Here is a 25,288-nt window from a genome sequence, read left to right as displayed (position 1 = left end):
TTCTGTGTATCTCACCATTTTTCTCTGTTCCACAGAAATCACACCCATCTTTGATCATTGTTTTTTTTCAGAGTATTTTGCTCTTCAAAAACCAAAAAAAATAAATTTTAAAACTGACTTTTTTACTCATTTGGCCTTGATACCAGACTTATTGGATGTTACCTCACCGTCTGTCCGCCTTGCCAAGTGATTCTATTTTTTGGCGGTCAAAGGTTTGACTACTCGCCTTGTCCACCGGCTCGGCGGGGTCCAGCTCAGCAAATCCTTCCAGACTTGCACTAAATGTTAGGGGTGAAAATATTCACATGAAGGCCTGAGTATCAGTAACAAAGCAGTTTATTATGTCAGAATTCTGGGAGATAAGATTTGGGAACTCCGCAGTCCCTGACAGCACCTTATCCCACTTAAGCTTAAACTCACATGGATTAATATACAGATTCAAGGCGGATAGCCTAATGACTTGGTTCTTTTCCCATATGCGCATTCCTTTTTTTTAAGACCTTGGCTGTTTTAACTATTCCTTTCTCTGTCAATTTTATACCCAATTTTAATGCATTAGTTTTCCCCCCAGTGGCCATTTTTCTACTCCTAAATTTTTATGCAATTCTCCTGACAATTGTCTCAGTTGCTTGGAATATTCCGGATATTGTTCACACAAGGTTTGAAGCGCGCTTCCACTATCAGAGGTTGTATCTAACGTATTACCCATCTCTAACACTATTGGCAGTTAATGATCCTTGCGATTATTGTTTATTTGGCGAAATGGTCCTGGACCACTTTATTCAATCATGAATTTAAACGGAGTTATCCTGCTCCGTTGTCCAATTCAGGCAGGCTCATCCGTGCCTGCAAGCCTATCTAACTACAAGGTTATAACGTCCTTGTTATATTTTACCTTAGGGTTGATCACGCACCCTTCTAAAGCCTCTTATCGCAGGGGCACTTTTAGACAAAAGCAAGGATCATGATGATGCCGAGACCTCTTCTGTAGCTATTACAGTAGGGGCTACACACCTTCCCTTAAAGCACTAGTCCCTATCTGTGCCTGTGACTATTACAGTAGGGGCTACACACCTTCCCTTAAAGCACTAGTCCCTGACTGTGCCTGTGACTATTACTGTAGGGGTCACACACCCTCCCTTAAAGCACTAGTCCCTGACTGTGCCTGTGACTATTACTGTAGGGGTCACAGTCCCTCCCTTAAAGCACTAGTCCCTGACTATGCCTAGTGACTATTACTGTAGGGGTCACACTCCCTCCCTTAAACGGGTTCGCCGGACTGACCTGGATTTCGTAAGAGCGTCCCTGAGCGCTGACAGCGGGGCCGAATCGTGGATGGTACAGCGGAGGGGAATATCAAAGTGGCAAAAGTTTTACTCACAGTGGTGGCCCAATTCCTCCTTCGCTCCCGAACTCGATCAGTCACTTATGGCGCCAGTCCCAGCGGAGACTCTTTGAAATCCCACCGCTGCCACCAAAATGTGAATGTGTCTCTAATTCACTTGTCTCTCAGTCCGGAAGAAACGGTCTCGAACACGTCCGTACTTTAGAATATTCTTTATTGCAATAGGGACAGCCCTCTAGGTATTCTAAAGAACTACCTCTGAGGGTGCCAAAGTTTTGCTCGAAACATCCTTTTTTTATATATTTTTTAAGGGGCTGTCTCTTACATTCACTTGAGCTTGCCCCCATTACAAAGCATAGCTTGTTTTTGCCATAGATCTAATACATGATTAATTTGTTATTGCCATAATTTCAATACATGATTTTACAGACTTTAAAGTTATCTATTGGCACATGAGTATGCAGTAGTTTCAGCAAAAACAGCAGGTGTTTAGCCACAGTATCAATGGCTCCCACATTTCATATTCCGTCATCCAGCCATCTTCCTTGTTTCTCAAGACTATTCGGCTTACAGTCATGAGTCGGCTCACAAATTCAATAACAACTCCCTTATTTGTAACTTTCCACTAATGTGTCCCATTAATTCTGGCTTGTTCTAGCTATTAACCCTTGCTTCACATTCTCAATAGAACAAGAAAACATGGTTTTATAAAAGGAAAATCCTGTTTGAGGATGTAACTAATAGTGTAAATAAAGGGCAACCAATAGATGCAGTGTACTTGGATTTCCAAAAGGCATTTGATAAAGTGCCACACAAAAGGTTAATGCAGACGATAAGGATTCATAGAGTTAGGGATGATATATTAGCATGAATAGAGGGTTAGTTAATGGACAAGAAGTAGACACTGAGGACACTTCAAGTTGGCAGACTGTGATTCATGGATTTCAACAAGGATCAGTGCTGGGGCCTCAACTATATACCAACTATATTGAGACGGCAAGGTGGTGCAGTGGTAAGCACTGCTGCCTACGGCGCTGAGTACCCGAGTTCGATCCCCTGTATGTGTGGAGTGTGCAAATTCTCCCCATGTTTGCGTCGGTTTCAGCCCCACAAAAGAGACAATCCATATTAATGACTTAAACAAAGAAACAGTGATGGCACGTAACTACTGGCTAGCAGTGGGAAGCCATGGGCCACTGATTCTAAAATGGAAAATACGCACACATACTTGCGCTTGAATAGTGCACCCAGCCTTCCTCTCAGTGTGGCAGCCTTGGGCCCTGGTATGCGCAGACTCCAGTGTGGTGCAGGAGGAGAGCAGCCCGCCCCCTTATGACACAGCCAGCTTGACAACATCCATTGAGGGCAGGCATTTAAACTGCAGATTTAGCTTGAACACAACAGGCAATATATTTAACAAGTGTTTTAAAGGTATGTCGAAGTTTTTAGAAGTTTTTTTTGCTCTTTCTTTTATCCAGGTATTACTGTTGTTATTGGTCCTTTTCAAGTAATTTGAATTTTTTTATGATTAAAGGTGATTGTTTATAAGTGAACATAGGTTTGGTTATTTGTTTTAAATCTGTGAAACTACTTAAATCTTCACTGTTTTATTATATAACTTTACATGTGGCATGCTTAAAAGTGTTTGTATGTTTTTATTTAGATTATGGTCATAAGATTTTAAAAGAACCCCAAGGATTTTGCTGTCACTGTCCTTGTAAAATCTGATTTTTTTTTGATTTGTGTTTGTAGAATCATTGCAGTGTAGAAGAAAGTCATTCGGCCCAGGAGCTCTGCTTTCCTCCCACAGTCCAAAGATGTCCAGGTTAGGTGGATTGGCCATGCTAAGTTGCTCCTTAGTGTCCAGGGATGTACCGGTTAGGTTCTAGGGATAGGGTGGAAGAGTGGGCCTAGGTAGGGTACTCTTTCAGAGGATCAGTGCTGATGCAATGGGCCAAATAGCCTCCTTTTGCACAGGAGAAATTCAATGGTTTTATTCCACGGTTCTAGAAACCCATGCAGACATGGGGAGAATGTGCAAACACCACACAGTCACCCAAGGTCCGTATTGAACACGGATTCCTGGTGTTGTGAGGCAGCAGTGCTAACAATGTTTCCTGTGTTATTATGCTTCTGCCTTGTTTACATCAATTGTCTTATTCATTTTTAATAACCTCATAATCAAATGTTGTGTTTTGATGTTTCAGTAAGACATTTGTAGATGCTTGTAAAGTTTAATGTAAAACATTTATTAACAAAATTAATTTTATAAATAGAAAACTTTCAAACCAGCTAACTTTTAACTTCACGTTTAATTTTGTCAGCTGAACAATGACATAAAACTGCCTCAACCTTTACAAATTTTGTGCAATGATAAATATTTTCTCACTTAAACATAACGGTCAATAAAATATATTTTCCACATAAACACAACAGATCTGTCTATTTGTAAAGAGGAGGGAGGGAAGAGGGGGGGGGGGGGGAGGGTTGACATATCAATTGTTAGTGTTACAAGCTGAAAGTCCGAAAGCAGCAGGTGATGTGTTGAAGCTCAGTGTCCTGGCGCACATCTCCTCTGACATCATTTCAAGATGTCCTTGGGCAGTACACTCTTAGGGATGGGTAATTGATTCACCGCAATAGCTGTCAGAGAGATCGTTCACATTAGCTTACAGGAGTCTTGAATATGTCAACTAAGGCAAACTTTGTCAAAGCGCTTGATGTGATCCCTGAGGCTTGTAAGAATGAACATTACATCGGGAGACACTTAAATAATACAGCTTAAAATACATTGCAAAATCCAAGTGTACTTTAGCTCTAAATTAGCTGCAAGAACAGGCATACTAACATTAGTGTCCTTGAAGTAGTCAATAGCACCAGTATCGAGCCATGATCATCCAAAACTAACTCCACTGGGCTGTTCTTAGGATGTCAGAGTCCCGACTGCCAAAGCAAATCTTCTTCGCCCAGCTCGAGGAAGGATCTTGAACAAGAGGAAGACAAAGGAAGCTCTTCAAAGACACCTTGAAGACTTATCTCAAGAAATGGAACATAAATGTCAATGCCTGGGAGACCATTGCTCAGAAGAGCCCTACTTGGAGGAACCTCCTGATTGAATGATGACAATTCTTCAAGAACACCCAAAGGCAAGAGGAAGCCCGAAAAGGAGCCTGAGAAAGGAATACCCACAACCGAGCATCCAAGGATCGATCCCACCATTTGGAAACACCTGCCAAGTGAGTGATTGAAGATGTGGCTCCCTGTTCTGGCTCTTCAGCCACATAAGGACCCACAGAACCCGTGGCCAGTAACACGGAATATCTTAGGTGGAAATCATACTCATAGGTGTGATCACCACATAACCATTTTAGTTCTTTTAATGGAACACATCCTAACACCAACCCAAAGTTAAAAAACATTTCTTTTACCTTCTGTGGCTCCAAACACACTTTATACAGTAAAGTACCCTTTTAATGGAATTAACAACCTTGTGACAAACCAAAGTTTGAAAAAATAAAAAATAGAGCTTTATGTCACTTTATTGGCATTTTAAACATATTTATAAATGCCAAACACTAATAATATTAAACATTAATCTACCAAACATATCTCCTGGTGTTTCCAGCCTCTGCTCGATAATCCTTGACCGAGAAATAAAAGTGCAAATAAAAAGGTGTAAAAACTTACCTTACGTCGGGGCAAGTCATCCAAGTTAGCGCTGTACTTGCATTTTTCATTGAGCAACTCCAACGCAGTGCATGGCTTCAAGCAGGGAATAAAGGACAGGCCGGGAGTTTGAACACTGTGTGCTTCCAGCGTGCAGGCCTGTGCACCCGCCACTTTCAGGTCATGATGCCACACATGTACGGCGGACCAGCGACATAAGCCGCTGACCTAAGAGGAAGTTACGCGCATTGTATCTAAGATTGCTAATTACATTTAGCTTGGTGGGAATGCAAGCTATGAGGTAGACGTAAAGAGACTTAATTAAGAGAGTGGAAACAAGATGACAGATGGAGTATAATGAGGGGAAACATGAGTTTTCACTTCGATTGTAAGAATTGAAAAGCAGACTATTTAAAAGGCATAAAGCTTGTAAATGTTGATGTTCAGATAGACCTGGGTGTATTGTACAAGGAACACAAAAAAATAGCAAGCAGTTAGAAAGGCAAATGACATGAGGGCATTTATTGCACAGAGTTTGTAGGAATAAAGGAATAAAGTGCAGGAATAAAGACGTCTTACTATAATTATAAGGACTTTGGTGAGACCACACCTGAAATACCTGTGCAATTTTGGTCTCCACATTTAAGAAAGAATATACTTTCATTGGAGACAGTCCTGCGAAGGCTTACTAGATTGGTCCCTGGCATGAAAGAATGTCCTATGATGAATAAATTGGATGTATATTCTCTGGAGTCTAGAAGGATAGAGGTGATCTCATTGAAACATTCAGTGTTATGAAGGGTCTCCTATGGAATCAAGGGGAGCAGGCAGAGCTGAATCCCCAAATCAACCATCATTGTATTGAATCACAGAGCAGGCTCGATAGGCCATACTATCTTCTCCTAGTCCTGTTTCTGATTTTCTTACGACAAACTAAATAAACTTTCAAACTTGAATTTATCTGGAATATATCCCAAGACAGCTTGGGAATTCATTTTGCAGGTATAAATTATAAAAAGCAGATTTCTGATGGGACTATTTTTATTTTGCCAGGTGCCCTTTGTTATGCAGACTTGGGAACGATGATCACAAAATCAGGAGGGGAATATGCATATCTCCTGGAAGCATTTGGTCCAATTCCTGCATTCCTATACTCGTGGATGTCTATACTTGTTTCAAAACCCTCTTCCTTTGCGATAATCTGTTTGAGTTTTGCAGAGTATGCAGCAGCTCCCTTCTATCCTGGCTGTGTGCCCCCACAGATAGTCATCAAATGCCTTGCTGCAGTTGCTATTAGTAAGTATTATTTGTTCATGCACAGGACTCTTTATAAACAATGTAATGCTATTTTTTATGCTAAAACGTCACAGGAGCATTATAAAACAAAATTTAACACCGAGTCACAGAAAGATATTATGACAAAAGACCTAAAGCTTGATCAAAGAGGTGGGTTTAAAACATCCACCTAAAAGAGGAGACAGGTGTGGTGGGCAAATAAAGCCCAGATAGAGTGCAGAGGATGCACTGATTCCCGTGCGAATGAAGATAAAGATGTGCTGAATCACTTGCGAGGTAGAAAGATGATAGCAGCAATGGGATCAATGTAACAACCTGAAGTGGCACAGAAATACTCTTTGGCTCAGGAGAGTGGACCTCTGGCCAGGAGAAGACCTCCTGAAAGTGAAACACCAGCAGACCCAGTGGACTCAGACTCAGCAGGAAACAGCAGCAATATTTTATACAATTGCCAAAGCATTGTACAAAGAAATTTGGATGCCAAATTTGAGAATAGATGCAGAGTTCAGTGAGAAATGCAGAGGGCAGACATGGTGGCACGATAAGCAACAATGGTTTAAAATAGCAATTATCTTCCAGATCAAGCTCATAATTAGAGCCAGGGGAATTTAAACAGTGGGAGAGAGGAGATTAGGAAGAAAAGGGTTGCAGTGGATGGCCATGGAGAGTTGCACAATGATGAACTCCCCAGTGGGCTGACTGCCTGGGAACTTTCTCCTCTGCAGGAGATTTATTAAGGCTGGAAAATAGCAGATATATTGTGAGCTGCCTTCTATAAAACAAAGTTCTGAGCACAGAACAAATAAGCCAAAGTAATTTCACATATTTAAAATATACTAGGATTTAAATTGAGTTTTATGCTTAAAAAAAATTAAAGCTTAAATTGTGACTTCCCAATGATTTATATGTCTGTGTAATTGAGAGAGGATTTAAGATGAAAGAACTGGGGCGGGATTCTCCGACACCCCGCCGGGTTGGAGAATCACTGGGGGCCGGTGTCAATCCCGCCTCCGCCGTCTCCCGAAGTCTCCGGCACCAGAGATTTGGCAGGGGCGGGAATCGCGCCGCGACAGTCGGCGGCCCCCCCGCGATTCTCTGGCCCGCGATGGGCCGAAGTCCCGCCGCTGTCACGCCTCTCCCATCGGCATGGATCAAACCACCTACCTTACCGGCGTGACCAGGCGGCGCGGGCGAGCTCCAGGGTCCTGGGGGGGCACGGGGCGATCTGGCCCCGGGAGGTGCCCCCACAGTGTCCTGGCCCGCGATCGGGGCCCACCGATCCACGGGCGGGCCTGTGCCATGGGGGCACTCTTTTCCTTCCGCCTTCGCCATAGTCTTCACCATGGCGGAGGTGGAAGTGACCCCCCTCCCCTACGCATGCGCGGGGATGATGTCAGAATCCGCTGACGCTCCGGCACATGCGTGGACTTCCACCGGCCAGCGAAGTCCCTTCGGCCCCGGCTGGCGTGGCACCAAAGGCCGTTCCCGCCGACCGGCGGGGCGCCAACCACTTCGGCGCAGGCCTAGCCCCTCAATATTAGGGCTTACCCCCTAAAGGTGCGGAGACGTCCGCACCTTTGGGGTGGCCCGACGCCGGAGTTGTTCATGCCACTCCATCCTGCCAGGACCCCCCGCCCCGCCGGGTACGGGAGAATTCCGCCCCTGATCACTGTTGTTTAGATTTAAGATGAAAGAACTGATCACTGTTGTTTAGCTCTTTAACGTGAAATTATGTATCAAAGATCGGATCAGTAGGATTAAAGACATGTTTTAAGATTTTAAAAGTTCATATTTCAATTACTACTTTGAGAATGTTAAAGGTGAATTCAATCTTTTTGTTTTGATTATTGAAACTTTTTTTTTTACCTTTTGCAGTTTTAATCACATCGTTGAACTCGGTCAGCGTCAAATTGGCGAACTATGTTCAGAATTTTTTAACTGGTGCCAAACTGCTAATTGTTGCTGTCATCATTGTGGCTGGAATTGTTCTAATTGCACAAGGTGAGATGTCACTGATATGTGGTAATCAATATAAATAGAGAGTTACATGAAGTGCACATTCCTATATTAAACTGAATGTTGTTCTAGTCATCTGCACCCACATCTGGATCTTTTAAAAAGTTTGTTCATCCCTATAACTAACAGTTTAACCAACTATTTAAAAAGCTTTTAAAAAGAAAGATTGGTGCAGCTGACCTGAATTAGCCAGTGCCATTGTAACAGAGAAGAGGTCCTGAAAACTATCTGAATATACTTTTACAGCTATTCATCATTCTCTGTTTTTCAAAGAATTTACCTGAATAGCTTCATGTAGAATATTTAAATTTGAAACTCAAGGGCAGCACGGTAGCATGGTGGTTAGCATAAATGCTTCACAGCTCCAGGGTCCCAGGTGCGGTTCCCGGCTGGGTTACTGTGCGGAGTCTGCACGTCCTCCCCGTGTGTGCGTGGGTTTCCTCCGGGTGCTCCGGTTTCCTTCCACAGTCCAAAGATGTGCGGGTTAGGTGGATTGGCCATGCTAAATTGCCCGTAGTGTCCTAAAAAGTAAGGTTAGGGGGGGGGGAAAATCAGAGGAAAATTATGCAAAATGAAGTGTGATATCATAGAATTTACAGTGCAGAAGGAGGCCATTCGGCCCATCGAGTCTGCACCGGCTCTTGGAAAGAGCACCCTACCCAAGGTCAACACCTCCACCTTATCCCCATAACCCAGTAACCCCACCCAACACTAAGGGCAATTTTGGACACTAAGGGCAATTTATCATGGCCAATCCACCTAACCTGCACATCTTTGGACTGTGGGAGGAAACCGGAGCACCCGGAGGAAACCCACGCACAGACGGGGAGGATGTGCAGACTCCACACAGACAGTGACCCAAGCCGGAATCGAACCTGGGACGTTAGAGCTGTGAAGCAATTGTGCTATTCACAATGCTACCGTGCTGCCCATATTGTAATTAACAATCTATCATTCCTTTAACTATGGCCAATTTAAACAAAATATTATATTTTAATATAGTTTTGTGTTTCAATATTCTTATTCATTGCAACTAATAAGAATGAGCATCACTTTTATGTTACCAAATTGTCCAGCCAAACTAAATCTGATACACATGGAGTACAATGCACTTGCTGTTTCTATGATAATGATAGAAATTGATATAATAGAAACTGCCATTTCTATGATGATGATTTGTGCGTAAAAACTTAACCTCTAAAAAATTCCCCAAATACAATACTGATAACCATATAAAACCAAAATTGTGATCATTAGGAGAAAGTGTATTATAAAATACTAGCAATACCTATTATGCCCTAAGAAGTTTTATATTTACAAATTACTCAATCAGAGAGCTGAGGTTAGAAATTGTTCTCATTTTATATTACAGTTTGGGAACTTTATATTATTCATATTAAAATTTCTCTGGGTGTATATAGCCAGCTGGAAGATGAAAATAGACAAATACAGACACAACAATGATAAATATACAGTATTATTCTATAGGTATTAATGTTAAAGTACTCAGGTTATCAATGTCAAATTATATTGTTAAGGTTTGTTAATGTCAAATGCATCAATAAGGGTAAAGAAACAGCAGATAGATATTAATTAATTGTCTTTGAGCATTTAGTCATTTAGATAGGGGATGCACGGGCTTTGTGGTGTACTTGTAGCATGTCTGACTGCAGATTTGAAGGTTACACCTTCAAATCGGTGGGGGGGGGGGGAGGGGAGGGGGGGGAGGGTGGGGGAGGGAGGGGGAAAGTAGAGGAGGGGGCAGGGGGGAGTATCACCCAACTGTCTGCCCCCCTGCCACAGCCAGGTTTGTGGCTGTGTGGCCTTGGTGAGGGAGCAGATGGCGCCCATCATGTTTCAGGCCTTCCATGACCAGTGAAGGTTGGGGTACCTCATTACCCCCACGGATTATAATGTTTATTTTGATGTTTTATTTTAGTTACAGTGCATTACCAGGGGCTGTCACCCAGGGTTTTTGTTTAATTTATTGATGTTTATTTTTCTAATCAAAACGAGTAGAGAAAGGTGATATCTGGGGTACTGTGTGTGGGGGAGAGGAGCTGTGAATAAATTATCTCAATAAAGAAAAGCCCTGTGGCTTGGATCCTATAACAATCAATACCTCACACACAGAAACATTCACTCACTCATTCAATCATTCATTCAGGACTCACTAGAAGATTTGAAAGCAATCAGCACACTTGTCTGTACATCAGAGAAATATCTGCTACAATTAGCTGGAGTTTGAAGGCACTGCCTAGCCCTTGCAGTACATCAGGTTGTCAATAAGAAACAACAAAGACAATATTTAGAAATTTCCAGTAATTTGACTGAAGCAATTGCTCTTCCAGAAGTACTTATGGTGATCCAAATTGTGCCACATTATATTTACCAAACGATGTAGCCATATTGGGCATTAATGGACAAAGCATACTCAAATTGTTCTCAGCTATCTCTGTAACAGTCTTTAAAGGTTGGCTTGTTGATCTGTTTAAGGTACTCAGATTCTACTCCTAGTTAAGGAGATCTGGATAAGTAAATCCGCTATAACAGAGATTAAGATTTAACAGGCACAGGTTATTTCGCGAGATGAAAAATAAATACTTGAATTTATATAACACCATATCAAAACACTTCAAAGAAGGTTACGTTTGGAGTGCAATGACAGTTGTCATGTTGGAAGGCATTGTAGCCATTCTGCAACAACAATGAGATGAATAAATCGCTTTTTATTGACAGTATTTGTTAGGCGGCACGGTTGCGCAGTGGTTAGCACTGCTGCCTCATGCAATCAAGGACCCGGGTTCAATCCCGGCCCCAGGTCACTGTTTGTGTGGAGTTTGCACATTCTCCCCATGTCTGTGTGGGTCGCACCCCATAACCCAAAAAAGGTGCAGGGTAGGTGGATTGGCCACACTAAATTGCCCCTTAATTAGGAAAAGAAGAGGATTGGGTACTCTGAATTTATTTTTAAAAAGACAGTGGGGGGGGGGATGTCCGTTTTGCCAGCACCCGGGGGTTTCCCGACGGTGTGGGGCTGCCCCACAATGGGAAACAGCATTGACTGGCCGGTGTAACGGAGCATCCCGCTGGCGGGGTGAGGCTGAAATGTGGCATAGCGGGGCGGAGCATACCCCCGGGGGGGTGAGGCTGAAATGTGGCAGGGCGGGGCGGAGCATACCCCCGGGGGGGTGAGGCTGGAATGTGGCACGGCGGGGCGGAGCATACCCCCGGGGGGGTGAGGCTGAAAAGTGGCAGGGCGGGGCGGAGCATCCCGCTGGCGGGGTGAGGCTGAAATGTGGAATGGTGGGGCGGAACGTACCCCCGGCGGGGTGAGGCTGAAATGTGGCATGGCGGGGCGGAGCGTCCCCCCGGCGGGGTGAGGCTGGAATGTGGCATGGCGGGGCGGAGCATCCCCCCGGCGGGGTGAGGCTGGAATGTGGCACGGAGGGGCGGAGCATACCCCCGGCGGGGTGAGGCTGAAATGTGGCAGGGCGGGGCGGAGCGTCCCCCCGGCGGGGTGAGGCTGAAATGTGGCATGGCGGGGCGGAGCATACCCCCGGGGGGGTGAGGCTGGAATGTGGCATGGCGGGGCGGAGCGTCCCCCCGGCGGGGTGAGGCTGATATGTGGCATGGCGGCCGGAGCATACCCCCGGCGGGGTGAGGCTGAAATGTGGCATGGCGGGGCGGAGCATACCCCCGGCGGGGTGAGGCTGGAATGTGGCATGGCGGGGCGGAGCATACCCCCGGCGGGGTGAGGCTGGAATGAGGGGCGGAGCATCCTGCCGGCGGGGTGAGGCTGGAATGAGGGGCGGAGCATCCCGCTGGCGGGGTGAGGCTGGAATGTGGCAGGGCGGGGCGGAGCATCCCGCTGGCGGGGTGAGGCTGAAATGTGGCATGGCGGGGCGGAGCATCCCGCCGGCGGGGTGAGGCTGAAATGTGGCATGGCGGGGCGGAGCATCCCGCCGGCGGGGTGAGGCTGAAATGTGGCATGGCGGGGCGGAGCATACCCCCGGCGGGGTGAGGCTGAAATGTGGCATGGCGGGGCGGAGCGTCCCCCCTGCGGGGTGAGGCTGAAATGTGGCATGGCGGGGCGGAGCGTACCCCCGGCGGGGTGAGGCTGAAATGTGGCAGGGCGGGGCGGAGCGTCCCGCTGGTGGGGTGAGGCTGAAATGAGGGGCGGAGCATCCTGCCGGCGGGGTGAGGCTGGAATGTGGCATGGTGGGGCGGAGCATCCTGCCGGCGGGGTGAGGCTGGAATGTGGCATGGTGGGGCGGAGCGTACCCCCGCCGGGGGTGAGGCTGGAATGTGGCATGGCGGGGCGGAGCGTACCCCCGGCGGGGTAAGGCTGGAATGAGGGGCGGAGCGTCCCGCTGGTGGGGTGAGGCTGAAATGAGGGGCGGAGCATCCCGCTGGCAGGGTGAGGCTGAAATGTGGCATGGCGGGGCGGAGCATCCTGCCGGCGGGGTGAGGCTGGAATGTGGCATGGTGGGGCGGAGCGTACCCCCGGCGGGGTGAGGCTGGAATGAGGGGCGGAGTGTCCCCCCGGCGGGGTGAGGCTGGAATGTGGCACGGCGGCCGGAGCGTCCCCCCGGCGGGGTGAGGCTGGAATGAGGGGCGGAGCATCCCGCTGGCGGGGTGAGGCTGAAATGTGGCAGGGGCGGGGCGGAACGTACCCCCGGCGGGGTGAGGCTGGAATGTGGCATGGCGGGGCGGAGCGTACCCCCGGCGGGGTGAGGCTGAAATGTGGCACGGCGGGGCAGAGCGTACCCCCGGCGGGGTGAGGCTGAAATGTGGCACGGAGGGGCAGAGCGTCCCCCCGGCGGGGTGAGGCTGAAATGTGGCATGGCGGGGCAGAGCGTACCCCCGGCGGGGTGAGGCTGGAATGTGGCACGGAGGGGCGAAGCGTCCCCCCGGCGGGGTGAGGCTGGAATGTGGCACGGCGGCCGGAGCGTACCCCTGGCGGGGTGAGGTTGGAATGAGGGGCGGAGCGTCCCCCCGGCGGGGTGAGGCTGAAATGTGGCACGGAGGGGCGGAGCGTACCCCCGGCGGGGCGGGGCTGAAATGTGGCATGGCGGGGCGGAGCATCCCCCCGGCGGGGTGAGGCTGAAATGTGGCACGGAGGGGCGGAGCATCCCCCCGGTGGGGTGAGGCTGGAATGTGGCATGGCGGGGCGGAGCGTACCCCCGGCGGGGTGAGGCTGAAATGTGGCATGGCGGGGCAGAGCGTACCCCCGGCGGGGTGAGGCTGGAATGTGGCACGGCGGTCGGAGCGTCCCCCCGGCGGGGTGAGGCTGGAATGAGGGGCGGAGCGTCCCCCCGGCGGGGTGAGGCTGGAATGAGGGGCGGAGCATCCTGCCGGCGGGGTGAGGCTGGAATGTGGCATGGCGGGGCGGAGCATCCCGCTGGCGGGGTGAGGCTGGAATGTGGCATGGCGGGGCGGAGCGTACCCCCGGCGGGGTGAGGCTGGAATGTGGCATGGCGGGGCAGAGCGTACCCCCGGCGGGGTGAGGCTGAAATGTGGCATGGCGGGGCGGAGCGTACCCCCGGCGGGGTGAGGCTGAAATGTGGCATGGCGGGGCAGAGCGTACCCCCGGCGGGGTGAGGCTGGAATGTGGCATGGCGGGGCAGAGCGTACCCCCGGCGGGGTGAGGCTGGAATGTGGCATGGCGGGGCAGAGCGTACCCCCGGCGGGGTGAGGCTGGAATGTGGCACGGAGGGGCGAAGCGTCCCCCCGGCAGGGTGAGGCTGGAATGTGGCACGGCGGCCGGAGCGTACCCCTGGCGGGGTGAGGTTGGAATGAGGGGCGGAGCGTCCCCCCGGCGGGGTGAGGCTGAAATGTGGCAGGGCGGGGCGGAGCGTCCCCCCGGCGGGGTGAGGCTGAAATGTGGCATGGCGGGGCGGAGCATACCCCCGGGGGGGTGAGGCTGGAATGTGGCATGGCGGGGCGGAGCGTCCCCCCGGCGGGGTGAGGCTGATATGTGGCATGGCGGCCGGAGCATACCCCCGGCGGGGTGAGGCTGAAATGTGGCATGGCGGGGCGGAGCATACCCCCGGCGGGGTGAGGCTGGAATGTGGCATGGCGGGGCGGAGCATACCCCCGGCGGGGTGAGGCTGGAATGAGGGGCGGAGCATCCTGCCGGCGGGGTGAGGCTGGAATGAGGGGCGGAGCATCCCGCTGGCGGGGTGAGGCTGGAATGTGGCATGGCGGGGCGGAGCATCCCGCCGGCGGGGTGAGGCTGAAATGTGGCATGGCGGGGCGGAGCATCCCGCCGGCGGGGTGAGGCTGAAATGTGGCATGGCGGGGCGGAGCATACCCCCGGCGGGGTGAGGCTGAAATGTGGCATGGCGGGGCGGAGCGTCCCCCCTGCGGGGTGAGGCTGAAATGTGGCATGGCGGGGCGGAGCGTACCCCCGGCGGGGTGAGGCTGAAATGTGGCAGGGCGGGGCGGAGCGTCCCGCTGGTGGGGTGAGGCTGAAATGAGGGGCGGAGCATCCTGCCGGCGGGGTGAGGCTGGAATGTGGCATGGTGGGGCGGAGCATCCTGCCGGCGGGGTGAGGCTGGAATGTGGCATGGTGGGGCGGAGCGTACCCCCGGCGGGGTGAGGCTGGAATGTGGCATGGTGGGGCGGAGCGTACCCCCGGCGGGGTAAGGCTGGAATGAGGGGCGGAGCGTCCCGCTGGTGGGGTGAGGCTGAAATGAGGGGCGGAGCATCCCGCTGGCGGGGTGAGGCTGAAATGTGGCATGGCGGGGCGGAGCATCCTGCCGGCGGGGTGAGGCTGGAATGTGGCATGGTGGGGCGGAGCGTACCCCCGGCGGGGTAAGGCTGGAATGAGGGGCGGAGTGTCCCCCCGGCGGGGTGAGGCTGGAATGTGGCACGGCGGCCGGAGCGTCCCCCCGGCGGGGTGAGGCTGGAATGAGGGGCGGAGCATCCCGCTGGCGGGGTGAGGCTGAAATGTGGCAGGGCGGGGCGGAACGTACCCCCGGCGGGGTGAGGCTGGAATGTGGCATGGCGGGGCGGAGCGTACCCCCGGCGGGGCGGGGCTGAAATGTGGCATGGCCGGGCGGAGCGTACCCCCGGCGGGGTGAGGCTGAAATGTGGCACGGAGGGGCGGAGCATCCCCCCGGTGGGGTGAGGCTGGAATGTGGCATGGCGGGGCGGAGCGTACCCCCGGCGGGGTGAGGCTGAAATGTGGCATGGCGGGGCAGAGCGTACCCCGGCGGGGTGAGGCTGGAATGTGGCACGGCGGTCGGAGCGTCCCCCCGGCGGGGTGAGGCTGGAATGAGGGGCGGAGCGTCCCCCCGGCGGGGTGAGGCTGGAATGAGGGGCGGAGCATCCTGCCGGCGGGGTGAGGCTGGAATGTGGCATGGCGGGGCGGAGCATCCCGCTGGCGGGGTGAGGCTGGAATGTGGCATGGCGGGGCGGAGCGTACCCCCGGCGGGGTGAGGCTGAAATGTGGCATGGCGGGGCAGAGCGTACCCCCGGCGGGGTGAGGCTGAAATGTGGCATGGCGGGGCGGAGCGTACCCCCGGCGGGGTGAGGCTGAAATGTGGCATGGCGGGGCGGAGCATCCCGCCGGCGGGGTGAGGCTGAAATGTGGCATGGCGGGGCGGAGCATACCCCCGGCGGGGTGAGGCTGAAATGTGGCATGGCGGGGCGGAGCGTCCCCCCTGCGGGGTGAGGCTGAAATGTGGCATGGCGGGGCGGAGCGTACCCCCGGCGGGGTGAGGCTGAAATGTGGCAGGGCGGGGCGGAGCGTCCCGCTGGTGGGGTGAGGCTGAAATGAGGGGCGGAGCATCCTGCCGGCGGGGTGAGGCTGGAATGTGGCATGGCGGGGCGGAGCATCCCGCCGGCGGGGTGAGGCTGAAATGTGGCATGGCGGGGCGGAGCATACCCCCGGCGGGGTGAGGCTGAAATGTGGCATGGCGGGGCGGAGCGTCCCCCCTGCGGGGTGAGGCTGAAATGTGGCATGGCGGGGCGGAGCGTACCCCCGGCGGGGTGAGGCTGAAATGTGGCAGGGCGGGGCGGAGCGTCCCGCTGGTGGGGTGAGGCTGAAATGAGGGGCGGAGCATCCTGCCGGCGGGGGTGAGGATGGAATGTGGCATGGTGGGGCGGAGCATCCTGCCGGCGGGGTGAGGCTGGAATGTGGCATGGTGGGGCGGAGCGTACCCCCGGCGGGGTGAGGCTGGAATGTGGCATGGTGGGGCGGAGCGTACCCCCGGCGGGGTAAGGCTGGAATGAGGGGCGGAGCGTCCCGCTGGTGGGGTGAGGCTGAAATGAGGGGCGGAGCATCCCGCTGGCGGGGTGAGGCTGAAATGTGGCATGGCGGGGCGGAGCATCCTGCCGGCGGGGTGAGGCTGGAATGTGGCATGGTGGGGCGGAGCGTACCCCCGGCGGGGTAAGGCTGGAATGAGGGGCGGAGTGTCCCCCCGGCGGGGTGAGGCTGGAATGTGGCACGGCGGCCGGAGCGTCCCCCCGGCGGGGTGAGGCTGGAATGAGGGGCGGAGCATCCCGCTGGCGGGGTGAGGCTGAAATGTGGCAGGGCGGGGCGGAACGTACCCCCGGCGGGGTGAGGCTGGAATGTGGCATGGCGGGGCGGAGCGTACCCCCGGCGGGGTGAGGCTGAAATGTGGCACGGCGGGGCACAGCGTACCCCCGGCGGGGTGAGGCTGAAATGTGGCACGGAGGGGCAGAGCGTCCCCCCGGCGGGGTGAGGCTGAAATGTGGCATGGCGGGGCAGAGCGTACCCCCGGCGGGGTGAGGCTGGAATGTGGCACGGAGGGGCGAAGCGTCCCCCCGGCGGGGTGAGGCTGGAATGTGGCACGGCGGCCGGAGCGTACCCCTGGCGGGGTGAGGTTGGAATGAGGGGCGGAGCGTCCCCCCGGCGGGGTGAGGCTGAAATGTGGCACGGAGGGGCGGAGCGTACCCCCGGCGGGGCGGGGCTGAAATGTGGCATGGCGGGGCGGAGCGTACCCCCGGCGGGGTGAGGCTGAAATGTGGCACGGAGGGGCGGAGCATCCCCCCGGTGGGGTGAGGCTGGAATGTGGCATGGCGGGGCGGAGCGTACCCCCGGCGGGGTGAGGCTGAAATGTGGCATGGCGGGGCAGAGCGTACCCCCGGCGGGGTGAGGCTGGAATGTGGCACGGCGGTCGGAGCGTCCCCCCGGCGGGGTGAGGCTGGAATGAGGGGCGGAGCGTCCCCCCGGCGGGGTGAGGCTGGAATGAGGGGCGGAGCATCCTGCCGGCGGGGTGAGGCTGGAATGTGGCATGGCGGGGCGGAGCATCCCGCTGGCGGGGTGAGGCTGGAATGTGGCATGGCGGGGCGGAGCGTACCCCCGGCGGGGTGAGGCTGAAATGTGGCATGGCGGGGCAGAGCGTACCCCCGGCGGGGTGAGGCTGAAATGTGGCATGGCGGGGCGGAGCGTACCCCCGGCGGGGTGAGGCTGAAATGTGGCATGGCGGGGCAGAGCGTACCCCCGGCGGGGTGAGGCTGGAATGTGGCATGGCGGGGCAGAGCGTACCCCCGGCGGGGTGAGGCTGGAATGTGGCATGGCGGGGCAGAGCGTACCCCCGGCGGGGTGAGGCTGGAATGTGGCACGGAGGGGCGAAGCGTCCCCCCGGCAGGGTGAGGCTGGAATGTGGCACGGCGGCCGGAGCGTACCCCTGGCGGGGTGAGGTTGGAATGAGGGGCGGAGCGTCCCCCCGGCGGGGTGAGGCTGAAATGCGGCACGGAGGGGCGGAGCGTACCCCCGGCGGGGCGGGGCTGAAATGTGGCATGGCGGGGCGGAGCGTATCCCCGGCGGGGTGAGGCTGAAATGTGGCATGGCGGGGCGGAGCGTCCCCCCCGGTGGGGCGGGGCTGGAATGTGGCATGGCGGGGCGGAGCGTACCCCCGGTGGGGCGGGGCTGGAATGTGGCATGGCGGGGCAGAGCGTCCCCCCGGCGGGGTGAGGCTGAAATGTGGCACGGCGGGGCAGAGCGTACCCCCGGCGGGGTGAGGCTGGAATGTGGCACGGAGGGGCGAAGCGTCCCCCCGGCAGGGTGAGGCTGGAATGTGGCACGGCGGCCGGAGCGTACCCCTGGCAGGGTGAGGCTGGAATGTGGCACGGCGGCCGGAGCGTACCCCTGGCAGGGTGAGGCTGGAATGTGGCACGGCGGCCGGAGCGTACCCCTGGCGGGGTGAGGTTGGAATGAGGGGCGGAGCGTCCCCCCGGCGGGGTGAGGCTGAAATGTGGCACGGAGGGGCGGAGCGTACCCCCGGCGGGGCGGGGCTGAAATGTGGCACGGAGGGGCGGAGCGTACCCCCGGCGGGGTGAGGCTGAAATGTGGCACGGAGGGGCGGAGTGTACCCCCGGTGGGGTGAGGCTGGAATGTGGCATGGCGGGGCGGAGCGTACCCCCGGCGGGGTGAGGCTGGAATGTGGCACGGAGGGGCGAAGCGTCCCCCCGGCGGGGTGAGGCTGGAATGTGGCACGGCGGCCGGAGCGTCCCCCCGGCGGGGTGAGGCTGGAATGAGGGGCGGAGCGTCCCCCCGGCGGGGTGAGGCTGGAATGTGGCACGGAGGGGCGAAGCGTCCCCCCGGCGGGGTGAGGCTGAAATGTGGCACGGAGGGGCAGAGCGTCCCCCCGGCGGGGTGAGGCTGAAATGTGGCATGGCGGGGCAGAGCGTACCCCCGGCGGGGTGAGGCTGGAATGTGGCACGGAGGGGCGAAGCGTCCCCCCGGCAGGGTGAGGCTGGAATGTGGCATGGCGGGGCGGAGCGTACCCCTGGCGGGGTGAGGTTGGAATGAGGGGCGGAGCGTCACCCCGGCGGGGTGAGGCTGAAATGTGGCACGGAGGGGCGGAGCGTACCCCCGGCGGGGCGGGGCTGAAATGTGGCATGGCGGGGCGGAGCGTACCCCCGGCGGGGTGAGGCTGAAATGTGGCACGGAGGGGCGGAGCATCCCCCCGGTGGGGTGAGGCTGGAATGTGGCATGGCGGGGCGGAGCGTACCCCCGGCGGGGTGAGGCTGAAATGTGGCATGGCGGGGCAGAGCGTACCCCCGGCGGGGTGAGGCTGGAATGTGGCACGGCGGCCGGAGCGTCCCCCCGGCGGGGTGAGGCTGGAATGAGGGGCGGAGCGTCCCCCCGGCGGGGTGAGGCTGGAATGAGGGGCGGAGCATCCTGCCGGCGGGGTGAGGCTGGAATGTGGCATGGCGGGGCGGAGCATCCCGCTGGCGGGGTGAGGCTGGAATGTGGCATGGCGGGGCGGAGCGTACCCCCGGCGGGGTGAGGCTGAAATGTGGCATGGCGGGGCGGAGCGTACCCCCGGCGGGGTGAGGCTGAAATGTGGCATGGCGGGGCAGAGCGTACCCCCGGCGGGGTGAGGCTGAAATGTGGCATGGCGGGGCGGAGCGTACCCCCGGCGGGGTGAGGCTGAAATGTGGCATGGCGGGGCGGAGCGTACCCCCGGCGGGGTGAGGCTGGAATGTGGCATGGCGGGGCAGAGCGTACCCCCGGCGGGGTGAGGCTGGAATGAGGGCCGGAGCGTACCCCCGGCGGGGTGAGGCTGAAATGTGGCATGGCGGGGCGGAGCGTCCCCCCCGGTGGGGCGGGGCTGGAATGTGGCATGGCGGGGCAGAGCGTCCCCCCGGCGGGGTGAGGCTGAAATGTGGCACGGCGGGGCAGAGCGTACCCCCGGCGGGGTGAGGCTGGAATGTGGCACGGAGGGGCGAAGCGTCCCCCCGGCAGGGTGAGGCTGGAATGTGGCACGGCGGCCGGAGCGTACCCCTGGCGGGGTGAGGTTGGAATGAGGGGCGGAGCGTCCCCCCGGCGGGGTGAGGCTGAAATGTGGCACGGAGGGGCGGAGCGTACCCCCGGCGGGGCGGGGCTGAAATGTGGCATGGCGGGGCGGAGCGTACCCCCGGCGGGGTGAGGCTGAAATGTGGCATGGCGGGGCGGAGCGTCCCCCCCGGTGGGGCGGGGCTGGAATGTGGCATGGCGGGGCGGAGCGTACCCCCGGTGGGGCGGGGCTGGAATGTGGCATGGCGGGGCAGAGCGTCCCCCCGGCGGGGTGAGGCTGAAATGTGGCACGGCGGGGCAGAGCGTACCCCCGGCGGGGTGAGGCTGGAATGTGGCACGGAGGGGCGAAGCGTCCCCCCGGCAGGGTGAGGCTGGAATGTGGCACGGCGGCCGGAGCGTACCCCTGGCGGGGTGAGGTTGGAATGAGGGGCGGAGCGTCCCCCGGCGGGGTGAGGCTGAAATGTGGCACGGAGGGGCGGAGCGTACCCCCGGCGGGGCGGGGCTGAAATGTGGCACGGAGGGGCGGAGCGTACCCCCGGCGGGGTGAGGCTGAAATGTGGCACGGAGGGGCGGAGCGTACCCCCGGTGGGGTGAGGCTGGAATGTGGCATGGCGGGGCGGAGCGTACCCCCGGCGGGGTGAGGCTGGAATGTGGCACGGAGGGGCGAAGCGTCCCCCCGGCGGGGTGAGGCTGGAATGTGGCACGGCGGCCGGAGCGTCCCCCGGCGGGGTGAGGCTGGAATGAGGGGCGGAGCGTCCCCCCGGCGGGGTGAGGCTGGAATGTGGCACGGAGGGGCGAAGCGTCCCCCCGGCGGGGTGAGGCTGGAATGTGGCACGGAGGGGCGGAGCGTCCCCCCGGCGGGGTGAGGCTGGAATGAGGGGCGGAGCGTCCCCCCGGCGGGGTGAGGCTGGAATGAGGGGCGGAGCATCCTGCCGGCGGGGTGAGGCTGGAATGAGGGGCGGAGCATCCTGCCGGCGGGGTGAGGCTGGAATGAGGGGCGGAGCATCCTGCCGGCGGGGTGAGGCTGGAATGTGGCACGGCGGGGCGGAGCATCCCGCTGGCGGGGTGAGGCTGAAATGTGGCATGGCGGGGCGGAGCGTACCCCCGGCGGGGTGAGGCTGGAATGTGGCATGGCGGCCGGAGCGTCCCACCCCAAATTTGTTGGTTGACAAATGCTCATTCTTATTCTGCTTCAAGTAATAGTATTGGCTTTTGAGCTTAAACAAGCAAGCAGAACATTTTTAAAACATGGATTTAGGCAATACTGGTAATGCTGCATCATTACCCATCATCGGTTTCCCTGTGATGGACATTATAGTTACAATCATTTCTGAAATCTTTAAAAAGTGACATTTATTGTGATTCTTAGTAAGATGCAAATAATGCATCAGTCAATCATACAAATAAAAAATAACAATGCTTCAATATAATGCACATTCATCTTTGCAGGAAAAACACAGAATTTTGAAAACTCCTTTGATGGAGCCAGAATCTCCTTTGGTTCTATTAGTTTGGCGTTTTATAATGGACTTTGGTCGTATGATGGATGGTAAGGGTCTTTTCCTAAATTGTTATATGATTGAATGGACAATGTGTATTTATGAGTGAGATGATGCGGGGGATGACTTGATAGAAATATATAAGATCCTGACCGGTATTGAAAGGTGGGCATGGAAACGATGTCCCTACTCTTGTGGGTGAGTCCAGAGTCCATTAGGGGTCGCCCTTTTAGGGCAGAGATGAGGAGAATTTATTTCTTTCAAAGGCTTGTGAGACTTTGGAACTCTCTGCTTCATAAGGTGGTGGAGGCGGGGCCATTGAATATTTTTAAGGCTGACAGAGATAGATTCTTGTTAGGCAACAGAATCAAAGGTTATCAGGAGTAGATGGGACTATGGAATTTGAAACATACACAAATCAGCCAGGATCTTATCGAACAGCGGGGCAAGTGGCTGAATTATAGAATTGCCATTTTCTGTTCCTATTTTGTTTTTTAAAGAACTAATTCATGGGATGTGGGCTTTGCTGGCTAAGGCAGCATTTATTGACCATTCCTAATTACCCTTGAGACGGTCACAGTGATCTGCCTCCTTGAACTGCTGCAGTCCATTTACTGTAGGTACATCAACAGTGCTGTTAGGGAGGGTGGAAAGTGGCAACATGATAGCATGGCCCATTTATGGGGGTGTGGGCTCGACGGATCATGTGACCGGCAGCAATTGCTTCGGAACATGCGAACCCCGGTGAACAGGGAGTTTGTGTGGAGCCCTGGGAACAGGAATCTGGGCAGTGTGGACTCCGGAGCTGAAGTGATTACACCTGTTATACTGAGTTCTGTGCCTGTTACCTATCTGCCTTTGCCTTACATCAACAAACACCTTGTTAACTACTGGAAGCCTCCAGTGTCTGTCTCGAGCCACCACATTGGCGACGAAGTAAAAGGTTTGATCGCAGCCTGCAGTATATTGTGAATTGAGGGAAGAATTGAGGGTGTAGTTGAGAAAGGAAAGAAGCTTCAATAAGAGTCGGGGGTCATTAAACCGTGAGTGAAAATGCAACTCGTCAGTAAACTAGACCCGTTTGACTAAAGGTCAGAGGATTGGAGTCAGTACATTGAACAACTCCACTATTGATTTACCGCGAATGAGATCACAGGTGAGGACAAGCAGAAGGTGATACTTCTGACAGTTTGTGGGCCCCAACGTACAATTTAATTAGGAACTTCATGTCCCCGAAGACACCCCACCTGAAGACCTTTGGCCAGATAGTGAAATTGACCAAAGAACACTTCAATCCAAGGTCCTCGAATACCCTCCAACATTATAAATTTAATTCTGCTGTGAGGGACCACAAAGAGTTCGTCTCAGCTTTCATAGCCAGGCTTCGCCAGCACAAGTGGATAACACAAGTGGCTTCACAGCACCAGGGTCCCAGGTTCGATTCCCCGCTGTCTATGCGGAGTCTGCACATTCTCCCCGTGTCTGCGTGGGTTTCCTCCGGGTGCTCCGGTTTCCTCCCATAGTCCAAAGATGTGCAGGTTAGGTGGATTGGCCACGGTAAATTGCCGTCAGTGACCAAAAAGGTTAGGAGGGGTTATTGGGTTATGGGGATGGGGTGGCAGTGAGAGCTTAAGTGGGTCGGTGCAGACTTGATGGGCCAAATGACCTCCTTCTGCACTGTATGTTCTGTGTTCTATCTCGCTGAGCGCTGTGAGTTCGGGACCAGCTGGCTTGTGGGACCCAGAACCTTAATATCCAGAAGAAGCTTCTGGCAAAAACTAATACAACATTGAAAAAGCGATCGAGATAGCTCAGGTTACAGAGTGTGCTGAGAAAGGTGCCACTGAGCTCCAAAACATTGCTGAAGGGAAGTCAACCAAGTATAGGGCGGTATGGCCTTGGGTTACGTGGCAGGATCAAGAATAACAGCAGAGAACCAGACACGGTCCTCGGGATCGGAGCAGAGTCAAAGGACCGGCAAAAAGACAGGGCGCCAACCCAAGTCAGAGATGGACTGCTATCATTGTGTGTAGGGGGGGGGGGCATCCCCAAGTGACCTTCCATGTTCTGGAGTTTGTGTGTTTCCAGTGCAACCACAGGGGGCACATTCAAGCATGTACCGCGCTAGGCAAAATGCACCAATGCAAAAAAAACAACAGCAGCAGCAGTCCATAGCGCCACTGAACATAGTAGAGAAGAGCTCTGAAGAAGCGTATGTAAGATATCATTTGAATGCAGTCCAGTTGAATAAGATGGCTCCAAGTGAAATGGTCTAAAAGCGAACGGCAAACCCCTCAAAATTAAATTAGACACCTGGGCCTCAGTGATCATTGTGGGACAGCAGACTTTCTGATACATCTGTGCTGGAACTCAGCCTTTACGTTTGAACAGTACTACAACCAAAACTTTCCACATACACTGGGGAAACCTTGAATATCTTTGGAACCACCAATACACCAATGGCCTACAAAGGGTAGGAGATCTATCTACCCTAGGTTGTCTTGGAAGGGCACAGACCTAGACTGATGAGAAGAGATTAGTTACGGAAGGTTTACTTCAATTAGCTGGAAATTTTCAAAATATCCAACAGCGTCCTCCAAGATGTCCGAAGGAGGTATGAAGAACTGGGCTTGATCAAAGGCATCAAAGCCGAAATCCATGCCAATCCAGACTCGACCTCCAGGTTCTTCAGAGCCAGGCCAGTGCCATATGCATTACATCAGAAGGTTGAAGCTGAGTTTAAGAGATTAGATGAGCTGGGCATAATCAACCTGGTCCAGTTCTCTGAGTGGGCAGCGCCAATAGTCCCTCTTCTCAAACTGGATAATTTGATAAAAATTTGAGAGGACTGCTGTTAGAGTCCTTCCCTTTGATTTCCCTCTGTTGCCATTTCTTTTATTTTATTATTTTGTTCCGTGGACCCATAAAGGGAATGTGCCTTTAAGCAGTAGACTCTAGCTGAAGCAGCCTGTCAGTCAGGACTGTATGTTCCAGGATTTGTCTTTTGGAGAGGAAAAGACAGACTCATCAATGCCGGGTGAATCTTAAGAACCAGCTTTGGATAAAGTCAATTCGATTGGCTGGCTGGCAACGTCTGAGTTAGCCAGGGACAGTGTTCTGGCTGACAACAGTCAGTGATTGGTTTCTGCGTGATGCTTCTGAGAAAACTGGGCAGAAGTGATCAGACATCGAAAGAAGAAGGAGCTCTCTCTCATTGCTGATGTAAAAGACTGCTTTATTAGTCTAAAACCAGTCAACCTATCAAGAAAGTAGATAGCCTTTCCAGACAAAACCATCTCAAGCAGAGAAGGAAGAAGTATCGAAACAAAAGCTCGAATTCCTGAAAAACTTGAACTGGAAGCCGTCCTGGTGCATCAGAGATCCTTTATCCTTTTATTTTAATGTTATTTTCTTCCCTATCCCTCTATGATAATATTAAAGATGTATGTTATGCTTAAATCTGTCCTTTTCAGGAATCAGCTCAACTTTATAACAGAGGAACTGAAAAATCCCTTCAGGTAGGATATTTCTACAGCTTTAGCATTTAAGTTGTATAAAACAGAGCAATCTTGTTTTAAAAAAAACACACATTACAACTCAAATCAATCAAAATTAATAGCTTTTCAGGATATGAGAGTGTGATCTAAGCTGACAGTACTGAAGGGGTGTCAAAAAACATGAGATGTTAAA

The 25,288-nt window shown here is 54.6% G+C and overlaps 1 protein-coding gene across 2 annotated transcripts in view; it reads left to right on the top strand.

Moving 5' to 3' along the window:
* The window catches only part of slc7a9 (solute carrier family 7 member 9), a 109,996-nt gene that overhangs the window by 46,308 nt on the left and 38,400 nt on the right, over positions 1 to 25,288 (top strand). For both annotated transcript variants that reach the window (XR_005461793.1, XM_038806547.1), the window contains exons 4-7: positions 6,065 to 6,307; positions 8,183 to 8,308; positions 21,549 to 21,648; positions 25,072 to 25,116. Coding sequence is in view for 1 of the 2 variants with exons in the window: in XM_038806547.1 (XP_038662475.1) it covers positions 6,065 to 6,307; positions 8,183 to 8,308; positions 21,549 to 21,648; positions 25,072 to 25,116 (514 nt within the window). In the remaining variant the exon portion in view is untranslated. The remainder of the gene's footprint in view (positions 1 to 6,064; positions 6,308 to 8,182; positions 8,309 to 21,548; positions 21,649 to 25,071; positions 25,117 to 25,288) is intronic.

The sequence above is a fragment of the Scyliorhinus canicula genome, chromosome 9, assembly GCF_902713615.1.
Source record: "Scyliorhinus canicula chromosome 9, sScyCan1.1, whole genome shotgun sequence".
Taxonomy (NCBI): domain Eukaryota; kingdom Metazoa; phylum Chordata; class Chondrichthyes; order Carcharhiniformes; family Scyliorhinidae; genus Scyliorhinus; species Scyliorhinus canicula.
This window is presented reverse-complemented; position numbering and strand designations above follow the sequence as displayed.